We start from the raw sequence: 27,521 nt of genomic DNA, 5'->3' as shown, positions 1-27,521 counted from the left end.
TCCCGGCGCGCAGCCGCTGCCGGTGCGGCCCGAGCGAAGATGGCTGTGTCGCGGGGGCTGCGGCGCTGCCAGCGGGCGTTCGCCTGGCTGCCCGTCCTCATCATCGCCCTCGTCGTGCTCTGGTCCTACTACGCCTACGTGTTCGAGCTGTGCCTGGGTGAGCGCCCGGCGGGCCGGGGGGAGCGGGGCCCTGTCCTGTCCCGCCCCGCGGGGACCCGCCCGGCGCTGCCCCGGCTCGGCCTGTGCGCCCCGGGTCGCAGTCCCGGCCGGTGCCGCGGGACACGCACGCAGCTCCGGGCTGGGGAGCTGGGTCAGTTTCCTTTCTCCTCCGTGTGTGAGCGGGAGGTGCCGGGGCGGGTCGGTGGTGCCACCTGCTCCCATCGCAGCAGCGCACCCGTTGACCAGGAAACACGGGATCGCTGGTCAGGGCCGTGTGGGGTTAATTAGTGCGGGTTTGATGGTGCGCTGCCAGTTCTGCTGTACGATCTGTGCCCTGGCGGGGCCGGGTGGGCGTTGTGGGCTCTTTTGTTTAGTCAGGAGTCTGTTGAGTGATGCTGGAGACTGGGAGGTTTATACCCATGGTGAACGACCCTGTTGTTGCTGTAAGATGATGCTCAGACGTGATTTCTGGTTTAAAGAGTGACAAAAATCAGTATATGCCCTGCACTGTAATCATGTTTATAGATAAGTAAAGGGGGAGTGTCAGGAGGATGGAGCCAGGCTCTTCTTGGTGACAACCAGTGACAGGACAAGGGGCAGTGGGTGCAAACTGGAACACAGGAGGTTCCGCTTAAATATGAGAAGAAACTTGTTCGGGGTGAGGGTGTCAGAGCCTGGCCCAGGCTGCCCAGGGAGGTTGTGGAGTCTCCTTCTGTGCAGACATTCCAACCCGCCTGGACACCTTCCTGTGTAACCTCATCTGGGTGTTCCTGCTCCATGGGGGGATTGCACTGGATGAGCTTTCCAGGTCCCTTCCAACCCCTGACACTCTGGGATTCTGTGATTTTTTTAAATATCCGATAACGAAAAACATAGGTTACGTGAAATCACGCTCATGACTCAACTTGTTCCAGCAGCATGAAAAACAGTGCATTTTAGAAATAAAATGTTTAGTGCTTGCGTAGCTTAATGTGACAATTTAACTGTGGAATAAGTTGCAAACTTCCTCACGTTTATTTTATTCTGGTTTGGTGTGTGTGCAAAGAGCTGTTACTGGAAGAAAGGATTGCTGGGTCTGGTGGAGGGGGGAGCTGGGAGCCTGCACTTTGGAAATGGTGAGGAGGAGCATGTGGCTCTTTCTCCTCAGGACAGGGAAAGCCAGGTAAATGAAGCCAGAGTTCTCAGGACAGAAGTTTGAGACCTTGCTGTGCTGGTACTGCACTGCAAATTTAAATCAGATTTTTTGTTAGGGTGCCTAATGCAGCAAGACCTATTGTTTTTTCCTCAGTGGAGACTCAAATGAAAAGCAGCTGCTCCAATCTAATTGGCAGCTAGGCAAAAGCCCCAAATTCTTCATGACATTTTATTCCATCTCTCAGATTGTGGGCTGTTCCAAAAATTCACATAGAACGGTATCTCTGAGGTGTCTGTAACTGTCAGTTAGAGAATGTGCCCAAAAAATCAGAGGATTTTTCAGAAATGCTGACAGTCTTTTGAAATATGCTTTGTTTGCAGTTCTGTGCAAATTCAGTGATATTTAACACTGGTTAATTCCAAGTTTCAGTGCAGATATTAGAGAAGACTCTGCTGGTTTCAGTAAGGTTTTGGTTGGGCCTGTGTTGTTCTGCAGGAGCTCATCTTGCTGCCTGGAATCGCTGCTTGAAATCACTCCTTTGCCCACACCCCATCTTTCTCTCTCATGCATTTTATTTATGTGTGGAGGAGGTTATCTATACTGAAATTGAAACGACTAATTATGTTAGGATTTGAACATCAGCTGTTGGTATATGCAGTTACTTGAAAACCGGCTCTCAGGACGTTCTCTGTTTTCCAGGTTTCTGACATAGCAAGGCTTTATGTGTGCCTTCTTTTATTTTCAGGTTTCCGCTGTGTCCTGCCATTTCAGCTGTTGCAAATGTTTAAATAGTAAAAGCTCTGTTTGGAGTCTTTTCATCTTTAGTCATGTAGACTGCTGAGGTTTGACAGTAGTGTGGGGTGATGTCCTGGAGGTGTCTCCTGGTGCTGGGTTTTAAACTTCCAATGACTGGTATGGCCAACAAGTCATACTCCAGGGGAGGCCTTGGTTTCATTTCTGGTTAGTGGTTGTTGCCAGAGTGAGAACAATGACCCAGTGTCCTGCCATAAAACCTTTGATGTGATTTTTATTCAGGAGTTTGCTCTTTTCTCAAGTAAGATCCCTAGAAGGGCCAGGCTGCGGGTGCGGGACGGACTCCAGGGGGGAACCAAGCAGGATTTGGGAAAAGGCGATGTATTCATAGCTTGATTTGCAGCAACCAAAGGAAAAACTAGAGGTTTCCTAACAAGTCTTGTTCATCTGAAATTGAGTGTGCAGAGAGACAGCAAATATTTGGTCTCTTTTTTTCATGTACGTTGTTCTGTATCATAGAGCTTGTGGATGAAAATTCTCTTGGCATGGGTTTAAGAAAACCTGTGTTCATTGCTAAAGGCAGGAGCTCTCGGTTGCTGCTCTTATTGACATTTTCCAAGTTGGATGATAGAGTGAGTCTGAAGAACAGTGTCTCTTTGCAGGCACTGGCTCTAGGCTGGAACTAAAAGACTCCGATCCCTCCATCGCTGCCTTTTCTGTGCAGTCTGACAGCTACTGAAGGGCTCATCACTGCTATGTGCAATCTCCCAAATCTTTTGAGTCTTCCAACAATATGATCTGATTTTTATAACATTGCTGTGCCTCTGGGTGATGATCTGTGGCCACTAGTGTCCCTTGGTTCCTCTGCTCCTCCAAGGAGCAACACATTGCAGTTGCAGCCATTAGATGCAAGACTATGGTCTCAAAATATGGGGCTCCCATCCCATGAACGATCTTTGTCTTCCAAGCAGTATTCTGGCAAGTTATCACAGAACTGCGGCGTTTTCAGTTAAAGAAAGATGCCTTTATCTTTTCTGTTAAACTTGAATGATGGCTTTTAAAATAACGGACGGATTTTGAAATAATCAGGAGAAGTAGATATTGAGCGATGTCCCCTTTGCTCATTGCTCTAAGTGGTTCTGTCATTAGGGACTGATCTATGGTTATGGTCAAGTAAGGAGCGCTTGTAAAAACTCTGCTAATAGCAAGTGTAAAAATAGAGTCATTCCAGTGTGTCCTTTCTTGCTGACGAGGCCAAAGCTGAGACAATTTGCAATGTTTTATTTATGCTGATGCAGAAATGCATCGGGGCAGGGCTTACTGTGGAGGGTCCAGACCACTGAGGGACCGGCACAAAGCAGGGCACAAGTCACTACTGGGTTATTTTTGCCATATTTCTAGTGTACAAATATACAAAATATATTTTATAACAAGGGAAAACACAGCGTAAGTAACAGTTATCGAACATCTTGTTGTGGGTGTCATTTGCGTGAGCAAACAAGGAGTTGTTAAGGACGCTGCTGATTTGTTGCTAAACTGTGGGCTCTCTCTTTGTCGGTTGAGTTTGAACATTTTTCCCTGAACTGGCTGCGTTTCAAATAGAAACATTATTTGTCGCAAATTTGCTGGGAATCCTATTTGCCCCGTAGACATTCTTATATTTATTTTTCTTTTTCAGTGACTCTGAGCAACCCTGTGGAAAAAGGTATGTGCATTCTATTTAGTATTTGACTTTTGGTCACAGATGTTCTAGTTAAAATATCAGAGATACTTTCCATCCATTTTTTTAACTTGCATGCTCCTGCAGTGTTCCCTTGCTGTAATTCCACATTCATGAAGTACACAGCATGCGTTGTCACACACGCTATAACTTTGGATGTATTGGGAAATCCCCCCGTTTAGCCCCAGTGTAAGCAGAAGAACATGAAAAGGCTTTGATCCCTTTTATGCTTTCAGAAAAAATGATTAATGTCTATACACCCCCACACCTTTTGCCTTTGTGTTCTACATTTTCAGATCCGATTTTACCGGCTAAACAGAAAAGACTGGGTTTGTTCTGTGGCCTGCCTATTGATTTTTTCGCTGTTTGGTTTCTCTCTCAGTGAAAGCTATTTTCGGTGGTTTTTGTAGGGAGGATTTTGCAGAAGATCTTTTGCTAGTTTCTGTTGACCGCTAATCACATATATACAGCAACAGGTATATAACCGTATACACAGCAGCTTTCAGTTGCTACCACAGATGAGTTGGAGCAAAGGTTTCTGTCCTGATATTTGAAACTGTTTCAGAGAAACTATAGAAAGCATAATGTTAATGATGATTCAGCAGGAGAAGGTTATTCGGTGCCTAATCTACTGGTGCATCTCCAGGTCAGCTTCCTCTAACATGCTGCTGTGTTGCTTTATCAACAGAATTAAACCTGTTGCAAGGTTTATCTCCTTACATATTAATTTAAAAATGACTGAGCTCCACCTGCATGTAGTATATGGATAACATCTCAAACAAACTTGAGAGCATAATAACGAATTATCATTGATTCACAGACCAGTCACACAATCCAGCAGATTCCTGTGAGACGTATCAGATCGTTTGCCGTCTCATTAGAAAGTCTCAGCACTGTGTTTGGCCTTTTTACCAATTACGTTTTCACAGAGTCTTGCTGGAGAAGTTAGGAAGCGTTTGGATTCTGGACTTCTCTTTCTACTAGCACTAGTTACTTTAAATCTTGGTTTTAGAATTGGAAGCTTAAATGAGGTTATTATGGTGATTAAATGGCATGTTTAAATACAACTGTCTTAGAACTGACAATGACTTAGTGAGTTGAGTATTGAAGAAATAACAATCAGATAGTTTGTGCAGCGGAAGGGTAGCTGTGCTCTGGCTTTCTGAACCTCAGTATTCCCCAAAGCTTCAAAATAAAGTTTGAATATTGAACTAAGGTCCCTCTGACGCACGCTGGGTGTCATGTGCTAATGTGTCTAGTGGATTGCAATTCTTTCTCACTAATCACAAGACCTGTTTTGCTCAATTTGAGGGGTGTTTTCCCGGTCTGTTTTATTGCATCAACTGTGGCAAATCTAAAATGTTGACCAGGAGATTGGATTTCTTTTTGGCGATGCAAATCTCTGCTAGAGCACGTTATTCCTCTCAGCTCTCGCAAGTGGTGGAAAACGCGTTGCTGATGTTACGGTACTGTGATTCTAACTGCGTTTAGTCACAGCTGAACCCCAGATTTGGAGACGCTGGAGTGTTGCAGGGTGAACCTGGATGCTGCTCAGCACCAGCCAGTTCTGTTTTGCCTGTGCCTGGGACATGGGGGCAGGATTCCTGTCGTTCCTGGGGGTGCAGGGTTGTCACCTGCCCTGCGGGTGGCATCTCTTACATCTGACACATAATCAGAGCGGGTGCAGAAGGGGGGGCTGTGAGACAGGTAATGCCGAACTGCAGCCACAGATCGCTGATGTTTTACTGACCCTCAGACCATAAGGTTTTGCTGTCTTCTAATACTGTAAATCTTTCTTTTTTCCTTTTTTTTGGTCATTGTTATGAAACATTGAAATTATGCCCCTCATGAATGAAACTTTAACCTAAGAAGTCTTTGTTCTGCTTCTGGTTTTGTTTTGTTTATTTCTTTTTTTTTTTTTTTTAGTGGCCTATCTTATAATATTCCATATTCTCTTTGTGCTCTTTGTGTGGACATATTGGAAGTCTATTTTTACCCTCCCAGAGCAGCCAGGCAAAAAGGTAAGAGCCCAAGCCCTGTTCATTCATTGCAGAACAACAGCAGGGATGCTAACGAGAACTCAAAAACCCTTCAGCCTAGTCGAGCTGGACAACGGATTGGATGAGAAATGACCTAGAGTTGTCCCTAAAAACGGAGTAATCTGAGAATCCTTTAACTCCCCAAAGAGCACGACTTAAAGTGGAGATGGTGTTGACTTTTAAAGGTGCTTTCTCAGGTGCTCCAGCAGTGATAGTGAGGGACAGGAGAACCGTTGTCCTTTAAAACGCGCTGGGATTCATGCAATGAGGCCTGTGGCTCTGTACGTTGCACGTGACTTTAATGTAGTGCCAGGTATTCCCGTAGCTCCAGCCCTTGTACTTCCATGGTCAGCAGCTCAAAAATGTAAGAGAAACAAATGTAACATTATACTATGGTAAAGAGAAACTGGGGTTCACTGTGACAGAAGTAGATTGTTTCATGAATGATACTTTTAGTTATGGGTTTGGTATTGGTTTTTGAACGTAGGTTGAGTGTGCTTAAGTGGTTTGAGCACAGGACAGTCAGAGGCAGATATTAGTTTCAATTCTCTCTAAATATTTACTTTTTAATGTTGCTCAGATTGGTGGATTTTTTTATTTTTTGCATTTGTTTTAGTTCTTTATGAAATACTAATGCAACACTAGGTTTGGAGCAACATAATGAGGGCAGCGTTTGTTTAGCACTCCAAATATACATGACCATAATTGGATCCTAATTACAAGAATGTCGATTTATAAATAACAACTAATCCCAGTTTTAGAATATAAAACTGTGGCTGAGGACAGATTCTTGCTTACAGTGTCCTTATCATGGTTAGTAATGTTAATTCATGAAAAATAGTAATCTAAGGCAGCAGTAGTAGCAATTCTAATATGTTGGTTTGTGACCTTAATGTCACTTTTGCATTTCTTATTGATGTATTGCGTATTATTCTGGCTGTCCAGCACTTACTCTCTTTGTCTTCTTAACAAACACGTTTTCACATTAGATTAATCTAATTAGGAGTGGGGGGGTAAAACCATTTCCAAACTTGCCTGTGTTTGAAATATTATCTCTGCTACCCATGGGTAACTGCTCCTCTTGTGACTTCTGCTTCTAGTACCATATGTCCCTTGCTGACCAAGAGCGTTATGAGAACGAAGACAGACCAGAGGTGCAGAGGCAAATCCTCGCTGAGATCGCAAGGAGGCTGCCGGTGTACACGAGGACGGGGAGCGGAGGTCAGCCCAGCACGGGTTTGTTTCTCTAAAGCCGATCAGGCGCGCTGGAGCAGCACAGGCTGGCGATGCGGCTGATCCACCAGCCGCAGGGCCGTCCTAGTGCCGCTGCGTGCAGCACGCAGCTCTCCCGCGAATAGTTGTAACGCCTGTTCTCCCAGCTTTTATGTTTGCGAAAACTAAAAGAGCTTTGAGCACTTCTGTTCGTCTTCAGTGGAGTACCAGGTGCTGCCTTTGGGAAGCCATACGTTACCCTTTGTATTTGCAGTTCAAAAGCATACTTATGTCGTCTGCATTTAATAATAGTAAAGTAACGACAAAATCTCTGGTCGTTTTAACTTAAAATGGAGACTGGGTAGACATGCAGAACATAATTCTGTAAATTGTGACCTTGTTCTGTGATTAAATGTGTACTGCGCTCCTTGCAAAGCATTAAAGAAATCAGTGTTCGTGTTGGAGACTCTGACCTGTTCCTGTGAGACGAGCCAAAGAATTCTGAAGTAAAGAACAGCTATATAGGCAATTATCAAAATGGAACATTTGTAAAGTCTGAGTAAACGTGGAAGCCAGAGGGACATGTACAATTTTGTTTTATCGCTTTTAAGCTGGTTCTAAGCTTTGCAGTGGGGGTTGTTCACTGCATTTGCAAGTCTCCAGAAGAATTACAAGCTTTCCTTATCTGATTATGACCTGGCAGCGAAAATCAGGTGCAAACACACCCCTCTTTTGCAATGCTAGAGGAAAGAATATGAACAGTTAGGAATATTCACTACCACATGGAAAAAATAACACTTTTTTATTAATGTGTCTTTAATTTCAGGTATTCGATTCTGTGACAGGTGCCAGCTCATAAAACCTGATCGTTGTCACCATTGCTCCGTTTGTGCTATGTAAGTTACTGGGTTGTTTTTCGCGGAAGTGAATATCGTCAGCACTGAGTTATGTGAACGGGCTGGTCCTTCACGTGGCCTTTTACACATGAAGGTTCCAAGTCCGTGTGTCCAGCGCAGCCACCGGCGCGCGTGGCAGCGTTAGCGTTTGCCTTTCGGTGCTTTGTGGCCCTGAAGTGTTTGCGGTTCCCACCCCTGCCAGCGTTAAGTTGCTATAAAACTTGTCATCTAGTGAAAATGAACTGATTAACCTAAGCAGGTGAAAATAACGTATTCTTTTGACTTTTAAAATGATGTTTTAAAATATTCCAAGCCTTTACCTGTGGCGTTTGGCAAAAATTTTAAGCCCTTAAGGGCAGAAATCATTTCATTTTGTCTTGCGCAGGACCAAGGACATGGGTTGATATTGAAAAACGAATAAATGTTCCATCTTAAAATTATAACTGCCTTAAAAATTTCATAGAGACGGTACAATCTCGAGTTTGTCATGTAGAAATATCATAAAAAATCAGAAGCTTTTGCTATTTATGAGCAGTTGGCAATTAAGTACCAAATAAAGATCTTCCATTTTTCTTTTTTGTCGTTTTGCAGATGTGTGCTAAAAATGGATCATCACTGTCCCTGGTACGTCCTAGATATGGGTTTGCAATTGTGTGAAAAGAGAGCCTGTTTGAATACATTTCTTCCACAGCATAGCATCTGTATGCCTCTTTCGGTTTAGCCCATGAGTCCTTATGTTGGGAAATTTATAAAATAATTACCCTTCGAAATTGCCTGAAATGTTTGATATTTTGAAAGACACATTATTCATGTTTGTTCCATGAACTATGTGTGAAGAAGCTGTTGTATCAATATAGTTTAAACCCCAACTGCTAATTCACTCTTTGACTGTTATTCACATTTTAAGGAGACTTCAATATAGCCTTTAACTTTGGGTGTATAATGGTTTCAGCAAGCAGTCGGTGCTTGTTTCAGTCATAGTATTTGCACGCAGATTGTTTCTGCAATGATTCCTGCCACCTATGTAGACAGTTTGTGTAGAATAGTGCGTGGATGAATTAAGCTTTTGCCTTTAGATTTCAGAACTCAGAAGCAACACATTTCCCCACCTGAACCTCCCTGGTAATCCTAAATTCTGGAGGATTTTTCAAACCTGAGTTTTGAGACAAAGACGTACTATTTTTTAGAGCGTTCCCCTGTTCCTTTTAATGCTCCTGTGCGTGGAGCATCATAATCAAATTTGGGTTGATTTGTTTTGTGTGTGAACAAACAAGCAGTGCTTCAGCTGGTTCCTGAGATTTGCAAGTGAGTAACACAGCTCAGAAATCCCAGATCTGATTACCTTTGCAGACAAGGAACAGACACAAGTCATTCCAGCCTGCCCCTGGGACAGACTGACCAGCGGTACCAACGTCAGAACAGATTCCAAAAATATGAACCGTTCTTTTACTTGGCATAGCAAGTCTTCAAGTGAAAAACAAAAAGACTAGTTCTATTTCATTTTGACCACTAAGGGGAGCTGTTTATTGAGGAAATTGTATACGATCAAGAGGCTTAATAAGGATTTGTTGTGTTACAACTGCGTGCTGTACACATCCTGATTTCAACTTTGCTTTTGTTCTCTAGGGTGAATAACTGCGTTGGATTTTCTAACTACAAATTCTTTCTGCTCTTCTTAGCGTATTCTTTGTTATATTGCCTGTATATCGCTGCAACAGTCTTCAAGTATTTCATTAAGTATTGGACCGTAAGTAATGAAATCTGGTTACTTTTTTGTACCCTGTGAGTCTGGTGGGGTTTAGTCACTCGCGTTGCTTTTTTGCTTTCAGTCAATGGAGGGTCTGCATTTCTTCCATAAAGTATTTTCCCGGGCCTGTCTTTTCAGTATAACTCCCATTATATGTCTGAAATGCACAAGACGAGAAGCGAATAGACTTCAGGAATTTTGAACTGTAGAGTTAGCTTCTGGCAGAAAAGTTACATCCTTTTCCTGTTCTTCTGTTTGCATGTGTGCGTATCTCAGAAGCGTTAGTATCAAAGTATAACATCCTGGCATCGATCTGTGCGTAGTTATTGAACAATGTCAAAATAACTTGTTCATTTTCTAATCCCCTATGACACCTTTCTCACTTTCAAAGTTGACTGAAATAAAGTGTGCTTGTTATTCAGTTGTCAGTTGTCATTTACTTGCAAGCAATGCCAGCTGGCAGTTCCAGTAAGGCCTTTTGTTTCTAGTTTTTTCATCTCCCCTCTGCTAATAACTCCGTATGACTTGTTTAAGTAACTTTGCTGTGCATTCATGTATTGAATTTTTGTTGTTTTAATGACTAATCACTTACACAAAACGCCTTCTGAGATGCTCTTGGGACACTAGCAGGAATTGTTTCTAACGGTAAGAAGGGCAGAGGCTTGAGCTCAGTGGCTGCGTATGGGATGTGCAGAGGCTGCGAAGTCATTTTTGTACTTCGAGGCCCCCACAGCCTCTGTGCAGTTGTATGTGTGTGAGCATCTCTGGCACTGGACTCTTCTACTGCAGAAGGAAATGTTTCTTCTCTCTAGAAACAAAGAACTTCCAGCTTTTCTTTGTTCTTACCACTTGTTCTGTATTTCTTTTCTTTCCAGGGTGAACTGACTAATGGACGGTCCAAGTTTCATGTCCTTTTCCTTCTCTTCATCGCCGTCATGTTCTTTGTAAGCCTTCTCTTTCTGTTCGGCTACCATTGTTGGCTCGTTAGTAGAAACAGATCTACTTTAGGTAAGGCTCTTGTGTCTGCTTTAAGTAAGACACACCAAAAGTTCTGGAAGAAGGAAAAAAACAGGCTTTTGTGTTCTACTTCTATACATTCCCGCCGGCTTATGAGGGGAGGAAGATTTAAGATCTTGGCACAATGCTGCAGAAATTTGTTACTTCAAATGAGCTGCATTTATTAGCTGGTGTGACAAAAGTTTTGTTAGGGAAATCAGAGCCTTAAAGCGTAAAAGTCCAATTATACAAATGTTATGCATATGTATAACTACATTTGTTGTGAAATGAATGCAGCTTTTCAGGAATAATGGTTCTTTATGCTCATATGCTGGAGTGCACCCTAAACCAGCTGAGTAAGGTTGGGACAAAGTGTCCATCGTCATTGACAAAGGCAAAAGAGTTGGGGCTGTAAAACCAAGGAAATGAAAATCTGAAATAGAATGATTTTGTCAAGTGATTTATTTGTTTGTTCTCAGATAAATTCTGTTCAATCTTTAAAGCTTTTTGGATAAAGTTTTATAACAAAATACACACACTATCAAGAGTTTGAAAATATTCAGATTTTGTATACTTGTTAACTTCAGAACTAATTTCAAGGGGCACTGAAGCTCATCTGTCCCCTCTGCAGCACCTTACAAGGTAGATAAATTTGTTTCTAGTGCACTCCAGGTTCTCCTCCCCTTTCTTTTCTTAATTTTACATCTCAGCATAGCAGAGGGTCTGTTTGCATGTGTTGGTTCCTAATGTTTGTTCATTATATCATTAATGAATGAAGCAATTTAAATCTCCAGTGCCACTTCTGAAATATGCATTGAAGACCAACCTCCTGAATTCTGCAGATCTTTTACTTAGAAATTTCTACCTACTGAATTTCAACGAGTCTCACGCAAAGATCTTTTAACTCTATTCTCTCGATTAAACAAACTATTTGTGCTAAGATTTGACTGTTCTGTGTGGCTCAGTTGCAACACCAGATTCTTACCTTCACTTTGAAAGTCTTTACAGGCTTGCAAAATGGGAAAAAAAATCACGTTGTCTGTAGCTGGCTACAAATCTGCAAAGGACTGTGCATGTATTTGCCATTAATTTTGCCTTTTTTCGCTGAAATCCCATCTGTGTGTAGAGGCTTTCTCAGCTCCCGTGTTTCAAAATGGCCCAGATAAAAACGGATTCAATCTTGGCTTTGTAAAGAACCTTCAGCAAGTGTTTGGAGAAGAAAAAAAGCTGTGGTTACTACCTATTGCCTCTAGGTAAGTCATAATCAAGTCAGAGCTAAAAGCTGATGCAATTAACTGAAGAGACTGGCTTTAAATGTCTGGCACAGCCTCACAAGTTACGCCTGTTATTGTGTGGCTTGGCCAGCTGCTGTTGTTCATCATTATAAGTGCGCCAATGAACATCATTTGTGTTAATGCTGTTCACCAGGAGGCTGGAAGGGGTTTGGGGGTCAATGTGCTGTGGGGTGTTGGACGCTTCCTGGGCTCCTGGGGCTCGTGTGTCCATGGGTGTGCCCTTCAGGGGGCCCTTTTCTTCATCCGTCACGCTCCTCTGCCTGCAGCAGTTTGTTTCTCAGTGTAGGGGAAAAGGTGCTTTTGGCACTTAGTAGACCAGTAGTAAAGTATACTGGAATTTAATTCCTTTAGTAATTGGGCACAACTGCAAATAACTCCCTGGCACAGCAGTTCACAGCTTTTCCAGGTAGTAGCATGTAAGTCTAAGGCCCAGTTGCATCCCCACTGCCATCTGTTTCCCACCCTTGTTTAGCTGAAGGGGAAGGGTGAGCACAGAGGGGCAGCGCTGAAGTGCCCGTCAGGCGTTACCGCTGTGTGTGGTCAGCGCAGGGAGCACGCTCGGGTCATTTTCCTTGCATAAAGCAAAATCATCAGAGCAAAAGGGCACTTGAGCCAGTTCACAGCTCGTGTCCGTGCTGCTGCACACCCAGCTGCAACATCCAGCTTTCAGCTTCGTTAGTTTGCATCACGTGAGTTCGAACACTCTTGAGCTCTTGTTTGATATCCAGATTTGCGTTTCTTTTTGGGCGGTAGTAAAGCAAAAAAAGCTTTTGCTACTTCAGATCTTTGCAGAATGTATTTATTTTGTTTTTTTCCATTCTGTGTTCAGGTTTAGGTCACAGGAAAGTGGGTCTTTTATTTGTCTTCCAGTAACATCTAATTAAGATTTGGGCCATTTTCTATTGAGTGTCATTCAAAGACAGAAGTGTAATTTCTGCCCTGAAGCATCAATGGTATAAATTGATAAAATTTATACATATGGTATAAATTGCTCCTTCGACAGAAATATTTTTCTTAGTTCCCCCATTAATTCTAGCTGTCCATGAGGGTTTTTTTTCTTTTGGTTTGTTTGGTTTTTTTCCTGTATCCAAATGACTTGATCAAGTCAGGCACATTTAAGTTCTGCTAAAAATTATTTCATTCCAGGCTATAGGTTTGAACTTTTATTCTCCAGAGAGCTTGAAGGAATTGAGGACCAGAACTCCCCACCACCACACTTGGTATCTGAGCTGCAGATAAAATGTGTAGCGATGGTCATCCTTCGGAATCACCTGCTGCTTTTACAGTGTCTTTCTCTGCCTCCTCCCACGCAGCCAGGGCGATGGACACTTCTTCCCCATGAGAGCTCTGTGTGAAGCTCAGAATCCTCTCCTGGCAAATGAGGAGCAGTGGGAAGACGATGGAATAGAGGAAGAGCCTCATGGTAAGGTAACGCTAAAGGAAATTACTTGTGTCTTGACCTGCAGTGACTAAGAGTTGAATTAGAAGAGCTGATCAAATAAAAAATGGTGTTGGCCGAGTCACTGGGCAGCTCTGACTTGACTGATGGACACAGACTGAAAATAAGCCCTACTTTGGAGTCAGCTCTTTTTTTAGTAGCTTTCTACTTGTGAGTAAATGAACTGAGAGGTTGTTACAAGCTGCAGAGAGAAATTGAAATTTCCACTGAGTGTATTTATATGTAAATGCTGCTTCATGCAGCAGTTATTGGAGACATAAGGTTGTGCCTGTAAAAATGAAAAGACTGTATTTTTTTTTAAGTGCATTTATCTTCTAAGAGTTTGTGAAAGTGCGTGCAAACACCTGAACGCAGTGATACATTTAGGAATATACGTTGTTTGTTCGGGTTTATGACAAGAGCGCAGCAGTTGTTTTGATGCTTGCCTCGCTGTGCGCAAACCTCCACAGAATAAATATGTGTGCAATTCGAGAGCAATTCTGGGTGAAGGTGCTTCTACGATAGATGTGACCTGTTTCTGAAATGTAAACATGCCCTTTATGCTATGGATGTCCTGTTAGAAAAACTTTATATGTATATCCATTCTTTGATTATTTTTGTTAGATGAATCCAGAATTAGTTTAATGATTCTTTACTGTTACATTCCTCTGTTTGAACTTGATTTTCTTTCCTTGCATATTTACCTCCAAGCTTTGTCTTGGGAGAACATCTGAATATCAGGGTTCATGTCAGAGGCCCCAGTTACCATGTTTGAGGCTTCAGTAATTCAGTCAGTAAGTTACACATGGGCTCGTATTTACTGCTGTGGAGCAAGGATGCCATCCACTGGCTCCCTTTAAAAGAACAGTGATAATCTCACTCTTTTTTTCCTTTTAAGGAAGGTAAAAGTGTTGATTGATTCTCAGGTTACTATAATTAGTGGATCAAGCAATTATACTTGGACAACCAAATATTAATATCACCGCCTTATTGTTCAGAGACACGATTTCCATAGTCACGCTCTTTATTGCCTCAGAATAGTTTTCACAAACTTTACTGATAACGTTCCCTTTCAGAATATACATTTTAGTCATATGTGCTCAAACGTATGTTTGGGGACCTGTGAGGAAGACCGTGGTCTTGGTTAAAGGCAGTAAGAGAAACTTTTCACGCAAACATTTTAATACGTGTGCAATGTAGAGTGCAATGAGCTCTTCAACCCGCGCAGCACAGTGTTCGCTGTTTGCCCTGGTTGGGTCTCACCTGCGGCTGTTTGTTCAAGTTATTCCACCACAAAATAAACAGTCTGTGTTTTTTCCAAGGCACACGTCATGTCAGCAGGACTGAAGAGGCTCATCTCAGCTTTTCTCCAAATTAACTGCTTTAATTAGTTCATATTTGTGTGTTAGAAAATTACCTGCTCGTCGTTTTGTACTGTACATTTTGGCCGTTGTAAGGTAAAACAAATTGGCTTTAAAAAGAACAAAATATGGCATCTCTGTGTATTGTTTATGATGCTTAAAATAACTCCTTTAGGAATGAGTCAGAGCTTCTTCCAACTTTTCCAAAGTAATAAATGCTCTCAATAAAAAATAAATGCTTAATTATGAAAACATCTGACAGTGAGATGATTTGGGGCCCGAGCAGACCCCGGAATCTGAGTCTGGAGCTTATATAAAGTTCCACAATCGATAATGCTTATACAATAAATGACATTTACAGGCAGTTGGGCTAGATAATCGTTGTAGGTCCCTTCCAGCTGAGATACTAGTTTTTCTCAGTGAAAAAGCGGTTTGCAATCTTATTCCAAGAAGCTGCAGAACTGTAATATAGGTATAATTAGAACCTCTTACTGTAATGTAAAAGCCAAACTGAGCCTATACAAAGTTACAAACAAAAGTGAGAAGACGAGCGCTGTGAGTACATAGTCAGCTGTTGGTGTGCGGATCTTGGTCCGTCATTGGCAAAGTTCAATTTTTTGGCAGTGTCTGTGAGGTAAAGGTGGGAGCTACAAATAAAAGAATGCCCAGGACTGTGTCCTTTGTGTGTCTGCAGATCAGTGATGTGGAGCTGGGGTTCAGCAGGCAGAGCAAATGTTGGGGAAAATCCCCTTTATTTCTCTTTTTGAGCCGCGAAGCGCAGAACTCCCATCAAACGGCTCCACAACAGGCAGGGTTGCCTGAACCTACAAGTTCTGTGGTTCTCCCTGCCCAGCAGGTAGGGTCGTGATTGATTCAGTAATCACAGAATCATTTAGATTGGAAAGGAACTTTAAGATCATCGAGTCCAACCGTATGGCACATGTACAATGTTTCTGAGTGAGTAGTTTTGTGATACAGCATAAATCCACCTTGTGGAGTATTTTTCTCTAAGCTCTTGACTGTACCATTCTGCTAGCACAAATAACAAATGTCCGTATCGTTTTGATTAGTATAAAAGATGTTGGGGAAGAGGGAGTTCTATAAGAATAGGTACCAGATGTGCTCTTTTTCCTACTGCCTGGACATTAAGCAAAGCAGAAGTTGAGGAAGTATGAAAAGTTCAGGTTTCTCAAGCCTGCGGTTTTAGGAGGTGTCACTGTCAGCTGCACCAAGCTCAGAATGACAGCTGCCCTCCTGTAGCTGAGTGGGGTCTCTCTCCTCCTGGCGTTTCACCAGGAATTGCTGGTGCACTTGTGTTACGCAGCAGGAGTAATGAGGGGTCTCCTCAGCAGCCGAGTCCCCCCTTCCAGGCTTGTGCATAAGAAACACCACAGAAATAATGAAAAAAGGAGCTTGATGAAATGTTTGTTTCACTGATGTTGTTGTGCCTAACTCACGGAGTGGCTGGGGTTGAAGGGACCTCTGGAATCATCCAGTCCAACCCCTGCTAACGCAGGGTCACCAGAGCAGGTCACACAGGGTCACATCCAGGCGGGTTGGAATGTCTCAGAGAAGGAGACTCCACAGCCTCCCTGGGCAGCCTGGGCCAGGCTCTGGCACCTCAAAGGAAGGAAGTTTCTCCTCATGTTCAGATGGAACCTCCTGTGTTTCAGTCTGTCCCAGTTTCCCCTCATCCTGTTGTTGGCACCACTGAACAGAGTCTGGTCCATCCTCTTGACACCCACCCTGTAGATATTTCTCAGTATAAATAAGGTCCCCTTTCAGCCTTGTCTTCTCCAGGCTGAACAGCCCCAGTTCCCTCAGCCTCTCCTCATGAGGAAGGTGCTCTAGCCCCATGCTATTGCAGTGTCTTGCTTCCCTGCTGATAATATCAGGCTGGCACAAAGCAGGGCATTTGGAAGCCCCCACAACAGCAAAACAGCTCACGTGTGGGGGAGATGAGCATTAAGGAGACGGAGAGATTTATGAGGTGAGGACAAGCCCAGCTGAGCGCACAAGGTGAGAAAGCTTCATCTAGGTCCCAGGAGCACACACACCAAATCATCTTACCCACAGGGTTGTCCTTTTTTTCCTGCAATATGGATGTTTAAATGTGCCCTTCCTACTTGGATTTCCGCCCCCCCCCGCTTAATCCTGGCCTTGCTAAGGCTTTTATTGTTTCATGTAGGGAGAAAAATATTGTGGGGAACCTTTTTGTTTCATTTCTTAGCCAGAAACTAAAAACACTTGCTTCCAAATTCATGGTAATTTGATTTTTTTTCAGACTTATTAACGCTTATTCCTTATTCATGGACATCTTTTTAATTTGTCTAGCTGAAGGGCTACCCCGAATCACATGTTGGCACCTTAGAAGGTTATCAGTTTCTTCAGAGAACTCACCTAGAATGTGTTTGACATGTTGGTTGTGGTGTGTCAGCGCAGGACAGGACAAGAGAGCCATTCCTGTACGTTTATAGCAACATCTCCTCTCTTTGATTTATTAATCTAATCGTGTTTCATTTAAACTTGTCCAGAAGGCTTCAGTGTGAATCAAATCTTTCCCAAATTGTTCTCATCTTCAAAAATTTGTCATCTGCACTAAGTAACATCTTTCCAGCAGAAACCAGCGTATCCCAAGTAAGAGGTGGAAGTTGATGTCTCTATTGGCATGATGAAGCTTCAGGTGTCTGATGGCATGCGATTTGAATTTAAATTCAAATCACTAGGAGTCTAATTAAAGGAGCTTCATGTCGTGTGATACCAGCTAATTTGGCATAGCAGGCCTTCGAGTAGAGAAGTCGTGTGTTGTGAGTGTAGGATTGGATTTCTATCCATCAAGAAGTTAAAGAAGCGCCTTTGACGTCAGAAGTGAGTGGTGATTGCTCAGACAGCGCAACGAATGGTCAAGTCAGTTACCGGAGACAAAAGATGAGGTTTGCATCGCTGGATTTTAGGCGTGATATAAATGGTTAAATTGTGTCTGACAGAAAAAGATGAAGTTACAGCAGCGCTAAACCCTGCATCAATGACTGCCTTGTAATCGGTTCTGAAATGATGGAGAGGTACCTGTGCAGGAATCTGCGTCAGCTTGACTCAATCAATTAGTGAACATATTTAGTAAAACCAATATGGATCAGACCTACAGCTGCTCAATCAATTAGGTGAATAAAGCTATTCCATGAGAAGTTGGGAGTGAAATTTCAGTGAGACTAATGTCTCAGAGGCAGCAGGTCTTGTATATCCTTTTATCACTTCCCTTTGACATTCAGATTGTGTGCAGAATAAAGGGCTGTTCTCTGGAACTTCCCATCTGAATAAATGTATTAGATTTTGCGTGGTAAAATAGATGCCTATGCTCATAAATATGAAAATAACCTGATAATGGAAATAGCGCTGATTCTTTTTGTATATAATAAGGAAACAAGAGGTCTAGGCAAATTATTTATTGGGTATGTATCATTGAGTAGTAAGGGGGAGGAAGTATTTGCTTTTTATTTTTCTTTCTTTACCTTCAAAGAGAAAATTCATTTAGAGAAAATAGAAGAAAGTTCTGTGGCAAATTGATATTTGACACTGCTCGGTGACCATGGCGTATTGCAGTGAGCTCTGGATTGTAAAGCTGAGCAGCACAAGATCAGAGCAACACAGTTTGGAAATCTGGTTTTGGCAGGCGTGGGAACAGCTTCAGAAGGGTGAATTTGGGAGCTGGATCTTACTCCTGTAGCTGCCACAGTTTGTTGGTGGTTTTTTTAATAGGACCGTGTGTTTCACTTAACCATGTTTTGCCGGTGGGGAGAAATGCGGCATGATAACCCTCCCAGCTCGTAGGCAGGCTGTGAAGATACATTTATGCATTGAGTTTCTTGGCTGTTAGTTACTGTACTAATACAGTTCTACAGTACAGCAAAACACCACTGTTGCCTACGGTCAGCAGGATGCTGTTTCCATTGAGTATGAGCTGCTTTCAGGCTGGTTGTCATTTTCAACAGTCTCCCTGTGGCTGTAGGTTCTGGTAGAGTCACCCTGAGCTTCCTCTTCCTCAGATGGAACAAGCCCAGCTGCCTCAACCTCTCTACAGAAGTTTAAAGTAGAAATTTCTGTGCTGCTTATATATGGCTTAAGTCTGACCTGCACAGCTTTCAGTTCCCCAAGATTGGGGCTGAAACTGTGTGTCTGCATAGAAAAATGACGGGTTTTGTTTTGCAAGTGAAAATGTGCAGGAATAAACTTGCCGTGAGTGCATGAAGTGCATTACCATGTATTTCTCCCACAGCTGTATTAACCCAACGGCAGGCAGGGAACGTGATTTCCTGGTGCGTGAAGCTTTGGTTCCCTCGCCCCCACCCGACAGGAGGGTTCTAGGAAACTACTGTAGCCACAAATGATGTTTCTACTCTTGCTTGTGTTCTCACCACTGCTTTTCTTTCTTTGTAAGGCACCAGCCGATGAAGTGCTCTGAACTCTTGAGTTTTCAGGTTCCATCTGACACAGTATTACTTCCATTGCATATAATTTTCTAACCAGAAAAGCCTGACATGTTCCGTTAAAACTGAAAGATCTTGATTTGCCTTTGTGGCTTAAAAACTTGTGACACAGTTATGAAATAGATAAAGCCAATAATAATCTCAGTTTAAAAACTGCTGTTCACTTATCTCTGACAAGTGGTTGTCTATTTTTATTTGGACTGACTCTTAAAAACACACTCCCATACTTAGTCAAAAATATATTTTCAGTGAGAAAACCAGATTTACTTACCTCTACTTTGTTTTTCATTGTACAGATTCTGGTGAAGCTTCATCCCTTGCCATAGAAAAGGAGACGTAGCAGCTTGAAAATGCAGCAGTATAAAGCTTGTGCAGAAAGGTCAGTATTTCTTTGTTCATTGCCTTCCAAACAGCCGCTCTGCGGGGAAACGGGTTTGAGTGTGACGCTGGCAGAGCTCTGAGCCCCTCACCAGAGTGGCGTGGTGCTGCATCTGTGCCTGGTAGTATTTCACCAATATTTCTCCAGAAAATACATTAAGAGAGCCTAAAAGCAAACAGTGGCTCTCCAGCAGGCCTGGGCTGGATGTTGCCACAGTTAACACGGGAGCCGAGAGCCCTGGGTGTAGAGGAGGACACAGACCCTGCAGCTCCTTTGGGAAATGTGGCAGGAACAACTCTTGCCACTGACTTGTGCAGTGACAGGATTGGGACTCTGTTGGGTGATTCATGAAAGGTGTGGGAAGGTGCAGCTACAGTTTTAAACCAAAGTGGAGAACGGCTGAGTTGCAGTTAGGAATAAATGGAAGTAATGCCCACATCAGCTACTATTTTTATTTTTGTTTCACCCTGGAGAAAGTTGGTTACAACAACAGATGAGAGAGTTTGAGGAAGATGCTGCTGCCGGGATGCTCACTGGTCTGTAGTCCATTCTGAGTTTCCTATCAGTGGGGAGATACCCCAAAGGTGCCGTGGCAGTGAGCTGCAGGCTGTGCCCTCTTCATTCTCCGTGGAACATTTTCACAGCAGAGTGTAGCAGAGGAAGATTCCAGGAGTGCCCTCTGCTGTCCCGCTTGCCGGAGGCAGAATAGTCAGATAGAATTCGCCCCTGTTTTCTCTGGGTGTTGAGTAACTATTGTACAGCAGAGCACTGCAGTGCACTGCCCAGTTCTGCACACAAACAGGGCAACTTGGGATTTTTACAAACGGGCTTCTTGCATATTGCAGATACTATTCCATTCTTTTCCACTGAGAAGAAAAACCCCGAAGTATTTTTCTGTCAGTAAGTCAGTGAGGACTGCACGCTGCTATTCTGCTGAGGGAGCGAAAAACACGTTTTCCCTGTTCTGCATGGCTTTAAAACAGTGCTCCAAGTCAGGATTAGACAGCCCTCTGTTGCTCATCAGATCAGTGCTTATTGTTGCACATTTTTCTTCATTTAATTTTCAGCTTCCCTCTCAGGAGCCAACATCCCTTCTCTTGGCATGGACTTCGGTTTCGAGGGGCAGAAAACAAGTGGATCTTCAAGATGAGAAAACATCATGAAGCATCATCTGATTGGAATCTGCATTCTAGAGTGCTTCTCCAGAAATCCTGCTACCCAGATGCTTCAAGGCTTTATAAGTTTAAGTTACAGAGTGAACAGAACAGTTTTATAGAGTGATTCCGGCCAATGTTCTTTGGCCTGCTCTCTTTATTTTATAAATAATATATATTTTTTATTCAAAATAGGTAAAGAGTATTGATGCGAGGGCATTTCCAAAGGCCTTTTCATTTTGCAAACATCAGGGACTCAAGTTCTTGAAATTCTTCCAAGCCATAATATTCTTGGGGATGGTATTTATTTTGAGACTGATTCTCCAACCTTCTCTGACAAGTGGCATTTTCTAACATGTTTGAAGTTCTGTCTGAGTCAGTTCAACTGATGAGAGACAGACCCACTTAAATTTGGCACTAAATTGATAGCTGGATGTAAGTGTGTTGAAAGAGAAAGCGCTGAACATGCATAAATGCATGTGCAGCTGTGTATGAAAATAGAATATTCACACTGCCAGTATCAAGATTCAAGAATATTGTGGCCATAGGTTTTTTTACATTTTTTCTAGGAGGGTGTAAGTTGTCTTAGAGTTATAGTGCCCTTTAAGGCCAATGCTGCTTGCAGGCACCTCAAATGCAAACGGGAACTTAAGACTGTGCAGTTTGCATTAATTCCTAGGGCTAAAATATCAACTCGTTCCTGGATCGGTGTTTGATGGAAATGTGTGTGTTTTTGGAGTCAGAAAGGAAGACGTAAATTCAAAACACATGAGTTGGAAATGTGCACTGAAGATTTAGCTCCAACAGTGGTGTTTGGAGTTTACGCTCCACAAATCACAGAATCCCAGAATGTCAGGGGTTGGAAGGGCCCTGGAAAGCTCATCCAGTGCAATCCCCCCATGGAGCAGGAACACCCAGATGAGGTTACACAGGAAGGTGTCCAGGCGGGTTGGAATGTCTGCACAGAAGGAGACTCCACAACCTCCCTGGGCAGCCTGGGCCAGGCTCTGCCACCCTCACCGGGAACAAGTTTCATCTCATATTTAAGTGGAACCTCCTGTGCTCCAGTTTGCACCCATTGCCCCTTGTCCTATCACTGGTTGTCACCAAGAAGAGCCTGGCTCCATCCTCCTGACACTCCCCCTTTCTGTATTTATAAACCTTAATGAGGTACAAAGATGGATTTACTCCCATGATGCTGAAGAAACAACTGATTTATTTAAGTTTTTCTAATTTTTTCATAAGTAAATGTATCGAATGGTGGTTCAGAGGTTTTTCAGCACTAAGAGGTGATGAGATTTTTTTCTTCGTTTTGCTCCATTTGCAGTCAAAGGAATGTATCACTGTTTTTATTCTGTGAAATGGAACTGAGAATGTGCTGGCAGGATTATATGCATTTTTCTAGACCTGAGTCTTTTTTTATCTGCATGATTCAGACCTGGCATCTCCATCACTCATGTCTGAGTTACGTGCATGCTTGAAGTATTGGTTTACTGCCTTTAGGATCATTTGTAATCATTTTCTATCCCGTTTTTGTGTTTATCAGCCCATTTGTGTTGACAGTGACCACAGAAGCAGCTGTGCGTGTCGTGAGAAACTACTTGATAAGGATCTGTTTGGTGACAAAGGCCTGGCCTACAGACTAAATCCTTTTGTCCTCCTTTTACTCTGCGGTTGCTACCAGTGGAAATACATTGGTGAGACAGAAGAGATTCTGGCAGAGACTTTCTGCCTGTAAGAGTAGATGTTTAACCACCTGGATGTTCCTGCTCCGACCACTTTAATCACATCTCTGAGTGGTTCTGGCAGCAAACAGCTCTTGAGTGCTGAAACTATTTTTCCTGTCAATGGAAACCCGCATTTCTGCTGGAAATCTTGTGGTGGCTCTTAAGCCGTGTTTGATGACAGGTGGCACTAGAACGAATCACCTCATTTCTGGCAAAACGTGTTCCAGAGGGGGATCTGGAGAGGACGGTGGCAGCAAAACACAGCAGGAGATGTACAGGAATTCAGCACCAACAGAGGTGCTGTTGGTGCCTTTGAAAACTCTGAGTTGCTCATTTGTGAAGCCAGGGAGCTGATGTGGTGACTCCGTGTGGCTCTGCCCGCTGAGCTGTGTCTGAGCCGGGAGCGGCAGAGCTGTGTCTGCACCGTGCGGGTTTACAGGAGTTTTCTGAGCAGGCTCTTGGCTCTGTGCTGGATTTGGTTGTTCCCAGCCCGGTCGGTCTCTCGGTGCCGTTTCTCTGCCGAGCAGATGTGGGGCAGCGTCCTGCCGGCTGCAGCGCCGCGCCTGGGGGGCACGGAAAATCAGGCTCTGTCTTCTAATGATTGTTAAAACATGTTTTTATGATAACGCAGCTCTCCAGCGCAGATTTAGAACCAGCTTTAAAGGTTTCCAAGTAACTTACTCAGTAACTTTTCGTGTGATTAATTATGGCTGATTTTTTTCTTTTCTCGAAGCAGCTCAGCCTCACTTGGTTACACCAAACTCTTGCCCAGGTAGAAGCAATAAATAGTTTGAGCGCTTCTGAACCACTTCAAATCGATGTTCACACGTCAGGCTTTTGAGAGCTTTGGAATGAAACAAATACAAAAGTTGTGTAAAAACAAGGCAGAACAAAACATGGACAAAATGCGTGTCTGATGCCTGAACGAGCTCCATTTTGTTCCTGTCTGGTTATTCAGAAGAGGTTTCCCTGCGCTGCACCGGCACTTGTCCTGTCGGGAGGTTGCTCTGTAGGGAAATTGGTGGTTCCCAAAATACAACTGCTGAGAGCTTTTTAATCAGTGCATTATTGCAGCTGGTGCTGCAAACACAACTGCTGGGCTACTGAGGAGAATACGCTTTTCCCAATTAGTATTTTTTGCCTTTAAAAAGGCAAAAACTAGAGATCTAGGCAGTGTAAAAGCTGTAATTAAATTTTAAAACTTGTTGGTTTAAGCCTGAGCTGCTATTTACTATTTAAATTGACTTTTTTCCTTAGCTCCTGAAAGAAAGTTGCATACAAGGCATGCGATAAATGCAGGATGCACATAATTCTGTCGAACATGCTGGGGAAATGCACTGGAAAACAGCAATTCCTCAGGCTGGCTGTGGCCACTGCTGTAGGTACCAAAAGAGAGAAAGTTTTCAGCCAAGTGCAGGGTCGTTGTTTTAACGTGCAAATAGTTCCTTAAGGGGTAAAATCCATTTCCACTTTCGCTGGTGCAGGATGGATCTGTGTGGTGCATTGTGGAAAAGGCCCAAAGGATTTCTCTCATGATGTTTACTGCCAGCCTCTACCTAGTTAGGTGCTGTAAATCCAGTCACACCCCGCAAAAAAACCATTCAGCTCCGGAAGTTTGAATCTCAGTTCTGATGGCGGCCGTGGGGCTGCAGTGCTCCCTGCAGCCTGGTGCGCCGGGGAGCAGAACACAGCTCTCTCAGCCCCATCCAGGGGCTGTTCGCTCTGGTTTAGCGTCAGATCTACACTACAGAATAAAGCAGAAAAGTGGTTTTCAGCTCAGGGTCAGAAACAGCTCTTGGTGGATCTCACACTGCCAGTGAAGCCTGAGGTGTAGAAGCACCTGTATTTAGAGAATAATGACTTTATTCCCTTAATGTAACGTGTCCCAGGAGGTGGATGTGACTGCCGAGGTCATTTTGATGAGACCATGGAAGCGGGAACTGGGAGCACCAGACGCCGTCTGTAATTCTACCAATAGTCGCCAGGTGGTAGGGGATGTGACATGAGTCAGACTGGCTGGGAGCGGCTCTGCAAGTGTTCAACACAACCCTGGGTTTGTCACCTGGACTTGAGGCGCAGAAATGTGAGAGTTCAGCCTGGGTACAGTGTGTCCTACCTTGCCTTGGCCCCTTCTTTCTTTCTATTTCAGTGTTTTACAAACGGTTTTCACGTTCTTCATGTGAGCGAGGACTTTCTCTGCTATAAGCAACTTTTCCAAGTGAATGTCGTCATGTGAAAGAACAAATGTTCTTGCTGGGTTTTACCGTGGTACCTGCTACTGTTTCATCCCTGTACTCCTAGATTAGTGCTCCAAAATAACGGATCACAACCAACCACCTCCTCACCTCTCCCCATTCTCTCCCATTTACATTCAGGTACGCTGTACTCTTAAAAAAAGTGAAAACATCATATTGATGTTTCTATGAGTAGTATTTGTGGTAAGTCCCCTCCTTGGCCCCTGAGTCCTGTCCAAGGAATTAGGACTCTGCAAGCCTCACTGCACTGCAATTTTGTCTCTTGCTGAATTGGTACAGGATGTTTTTGGAGTAGAATAAGATTGTTTTCCTTTAAACGGGAAGCAATAGTGTATGATTTTAATAGCTGTACCTAGTGCAGGTAGTGACCTGTCACTGACAAGAGCGGGGAAGCTTCCTCAGAGCAATGAATGTTTCCTTCCTGGAACAAACCAGCCATGTGTTCAGCAGAATCAGTACTAGCCGTAGTTTTTGAGTTGTGTATGCTGGTGTGGACTGAAAGCACAACTTGGTCTTGGCTACCAAATCTGCTGTGTAAAGTCTGTAACGTAATATGAATGTAAAGTGTCATGGGAAAGAAAAAATAACCTTTTCTTCCCCCAAGTTGGACACAAAGAGCAACGTGCTCAGGGGCATTCGGGACCCGCCGCCTCCCACGCAGTCGCTTCGCCAGCGGAGCAGATTTGCTGTTTGCCTGGCTGGCTCACCCACAGATGTGCTGAATTAGGCTAAGGAGGTGCTGCTGACCTTGTTTATTAAGCCAGAATTAATTAACTCAAAGGGTCACTTTCATTTCGGTGCCTCCTCCGGTACAAATTTTTGAAATTGATCCATGGTACTTGAAAATACCTTCATTTTATGGATATTTTTCCAATTCTGTCAGCTTCTGTTTTGTTACAAGGCACTTGCACAAATAAAGTCGCCCTGAAATGATGGGTTAAGGGGTTTGTGTGGCCGAGCAGCGCTGCTCGCTCACAGAACGGGCTGTCGAACCCCTTGGCTGTGCCGGTACCTTGTGCTTGACACATTTCCTTCCCTGGTGATTAACGTTGAGATTACACCCGCTGTTACGCAGTTTTATTCTTTCTTCCATCTCCCTTTGAGAGAGTCTTTCCTCTTCCTCCTGAATAGCCCATTACAATATTACCAGCTTTTCAGCTTTTTTGGGTACTGCGAAGGTGAGCAGGTGTCATTTTAAGCAATTGTGCCACGTATTTTGTTTGTGACTGATCTTAATGTTTGTCAGGTATCGGTTTGTGGATCTCATTATTCAGGCCGAGCCTGCTTTGCTCGGAGCAGTGGGATCCAACTTCCCGCGTTGCTTTTCTCTCTTTCCTAAAAATCATTTCTTCATTTTCTAGCTTCAATTTGGAATGTCAACCTTCTGAAATAAAACCTAAGTTTACATTTCAGACGTCAGCCTGTAATTGGGTTATGCTTTCATGGTGCTTGAAATATTTTTGTCTTCTTTATGAGGTTTTAAGATTTACGGCAGCATTTGTAAAACTTTAGTGCATAATAACCACTGTTTAAAAGAGAGTTTTGTTAAGGAGAAAAAAAACCCTGACCAAAAAAAACAAAAACCAAACCAAAAAGGACCAAGGGATCAGCATCTGGTGTCCTGATGGCACAGTGAACCACCGGGGCTGGTGCTTTTGCCAGCCACGTATCAAATAGAAAAGGCCACATTCTGTTATCAATTATCTGGTTTTCATCTGAAAGTGACTCCTTATTGTTGTGACAATAAAAATTAAATCTCAGGAGCAGGTAAGCACAGACCTGTCTGTATACTGGAATTCAGCTTTTGGTTTCTGCCTGTTTCAGTAAAGCGAGCGGGTTTCACTCGCTGCTGTTACCATTAAGCAGGAAACCTTGCGCTGAGCGGGACATGAACTGCAGGAGCCGTTCTGGGGTCAGAAAGCTCCGTTTGGGAACCGATGTTCTATTCACTACCTCTTAGCCTGGGCAGAGCTCCCTTCGTGTCAGCCACCGTAGTGCGACGCCCGTGTCGTACCCAGGGAGACCGGCGTAGGGAACTCTGCCAAAAACTGCTGAATCGTTAGAATTAGAGACATAAATGTCATTGTATTGATTTGATTTTTTTTCCATTCAGCTGCTTTTTAGATCACCAGCGTGGGCTGGTGTTGGTATTTATAAGTATCTTGTGTAAAATCACCACTGTTCTCTTCAGCTGAGGACCTGCCACTCGGAGCTGTGTTGCTTAATACCGATTTCTCACCCCTTAATTTAATAGGAAGCAAATGTTTTCTCATGAATGTCACCATCTGCTGACAACATGTGGGATGTTTGGTCAGGTTCAGGAGTTTAATGCTGCTGCCGGCATTGCGACTTTTGATATCAAATGGGTTTTTACAAAAGCTTTGGATACTCATTTTTACTGTCCGCCAAACATTCTGACTTTCCCGATGAATGCTTTGTGTATGTTCCACTGGCGTTTTCCAAGTGTTTGTATGGTTTCTACAGCTGAATATCCTGAAGTTTCTGCTTTGTCATTTTGTATTATGGTTTATACTAGAAAGCCTGCACAGTGTATACTGCACTGCAGGCCAGGACTGCATTAAAACCATTTTGGGCTCATTTGTTATACTTGTGAATGGTTATTTCCTATGACTTAGCCCATGTTCAGGCTAAACATTCTCTCTGGAAGCTTTACACAGTTTTGAATTGATTGAAATTACTGCTTGGAGTGGGGAAGGTTCTTTATCTGTGTCAGAAAAAGGATTCACAGGCAGCCCAGGCCTTTGCCTTCT

At 43.3% G+C, this 27,521-nt stretch overlaps 1 protein-coding gene across 10 annotated transcripts; it reads left to right on the top strand.

Moving 5' to 3' along the window:
• On the top strand, nt 1-27,357 carry ZDHHC15 (zDHHC palmitoyltransferase 15). Of its 10 annotated transcripts, none has more exons than XR_014185029.1 (12): nt 1-157; nt 3,726-3,752; nt 5,694-5,788; nt 6,907-7,027; nt 7,845-7,914; nt 8,506-8,538; nt 9,541-9,661; nt 10,537-10,669; nt 11,784-11,910; nt 13,266-13,380; nt 19,532-19,614; nt 20,682-27,357. XR_014185029.1 is itself a non-coding variant. In XM_082062287.1 (12 exons), the coding sequence occupies exons 1-11, from the start codon at nt 40-42 to the stop codon at nt 19,573-19,575; spliced, it is 999 nt and encodes a 332-aa protein (XP_081918413.1). In that variant the 5' UTR covers nt 1-39; the 3' UTR covers nt 19,576-19,614; nt 20,682-27,357. The 10 variants fall into 10 exon arrangements, 4 of the variants coding, with proteins under 4 accessions (XP_081918413.1, XP_081918412.1, XP_081918411.1 ...); XM_082062287.1 differs by having other exon boundaries at nt 13,266-13,375; XR_014185030.1 differs by lacking the exon at nt 20,682-27,357 and having other exon boundaries at nt 5,772-5,788; nt 13,127-13,375.
• The last annotated feature ends 164 nt before the right edge of the window (nt 27,358-27,521 follow it).

Source organism: Streptopelia decaocto (genome assembly GCF_964273445.1).
Source record: "Streptopelia decaocto genome assembly, chromosome: 10".
NCBI lineage: Eukaryota > Metazoa > Chordata > Aves > Columbiformes > Columbidae > Streptopelia > Streptopelia decaocto.
The sequence above is the reverse complement of the archived record's forward strand: the minus strand, read 5'-3'. Positions and strand labels throughout refer to the sequence as shown.

Excerpts from the sequence above, each read along its gene's own strand:
- ZDHHC15 (XM_082062285.1), top strand. The coding sequence starts at position 40 with ATGGCTGTGTCGCGGGGGCTGCGGCGCTGCCAGCGGGCGTTCGCCTGG. Across the intron at positions 7,028-7,844 it reads CACGAGGACGGGGAGCGGAG|GTATTCGATTCTGTGACAGG; the intron begins GTCAGCCCAGCA and ends CTTTAATTTCAG. Across the intron at positions 10,670-11,783 it reads TAGAAACAGATCTACTTTAG|AGGCTTTCTCAGCTCCCGTG; the intron begins GTAAGGCTCTTG and ends ATCTGTGTGTAG.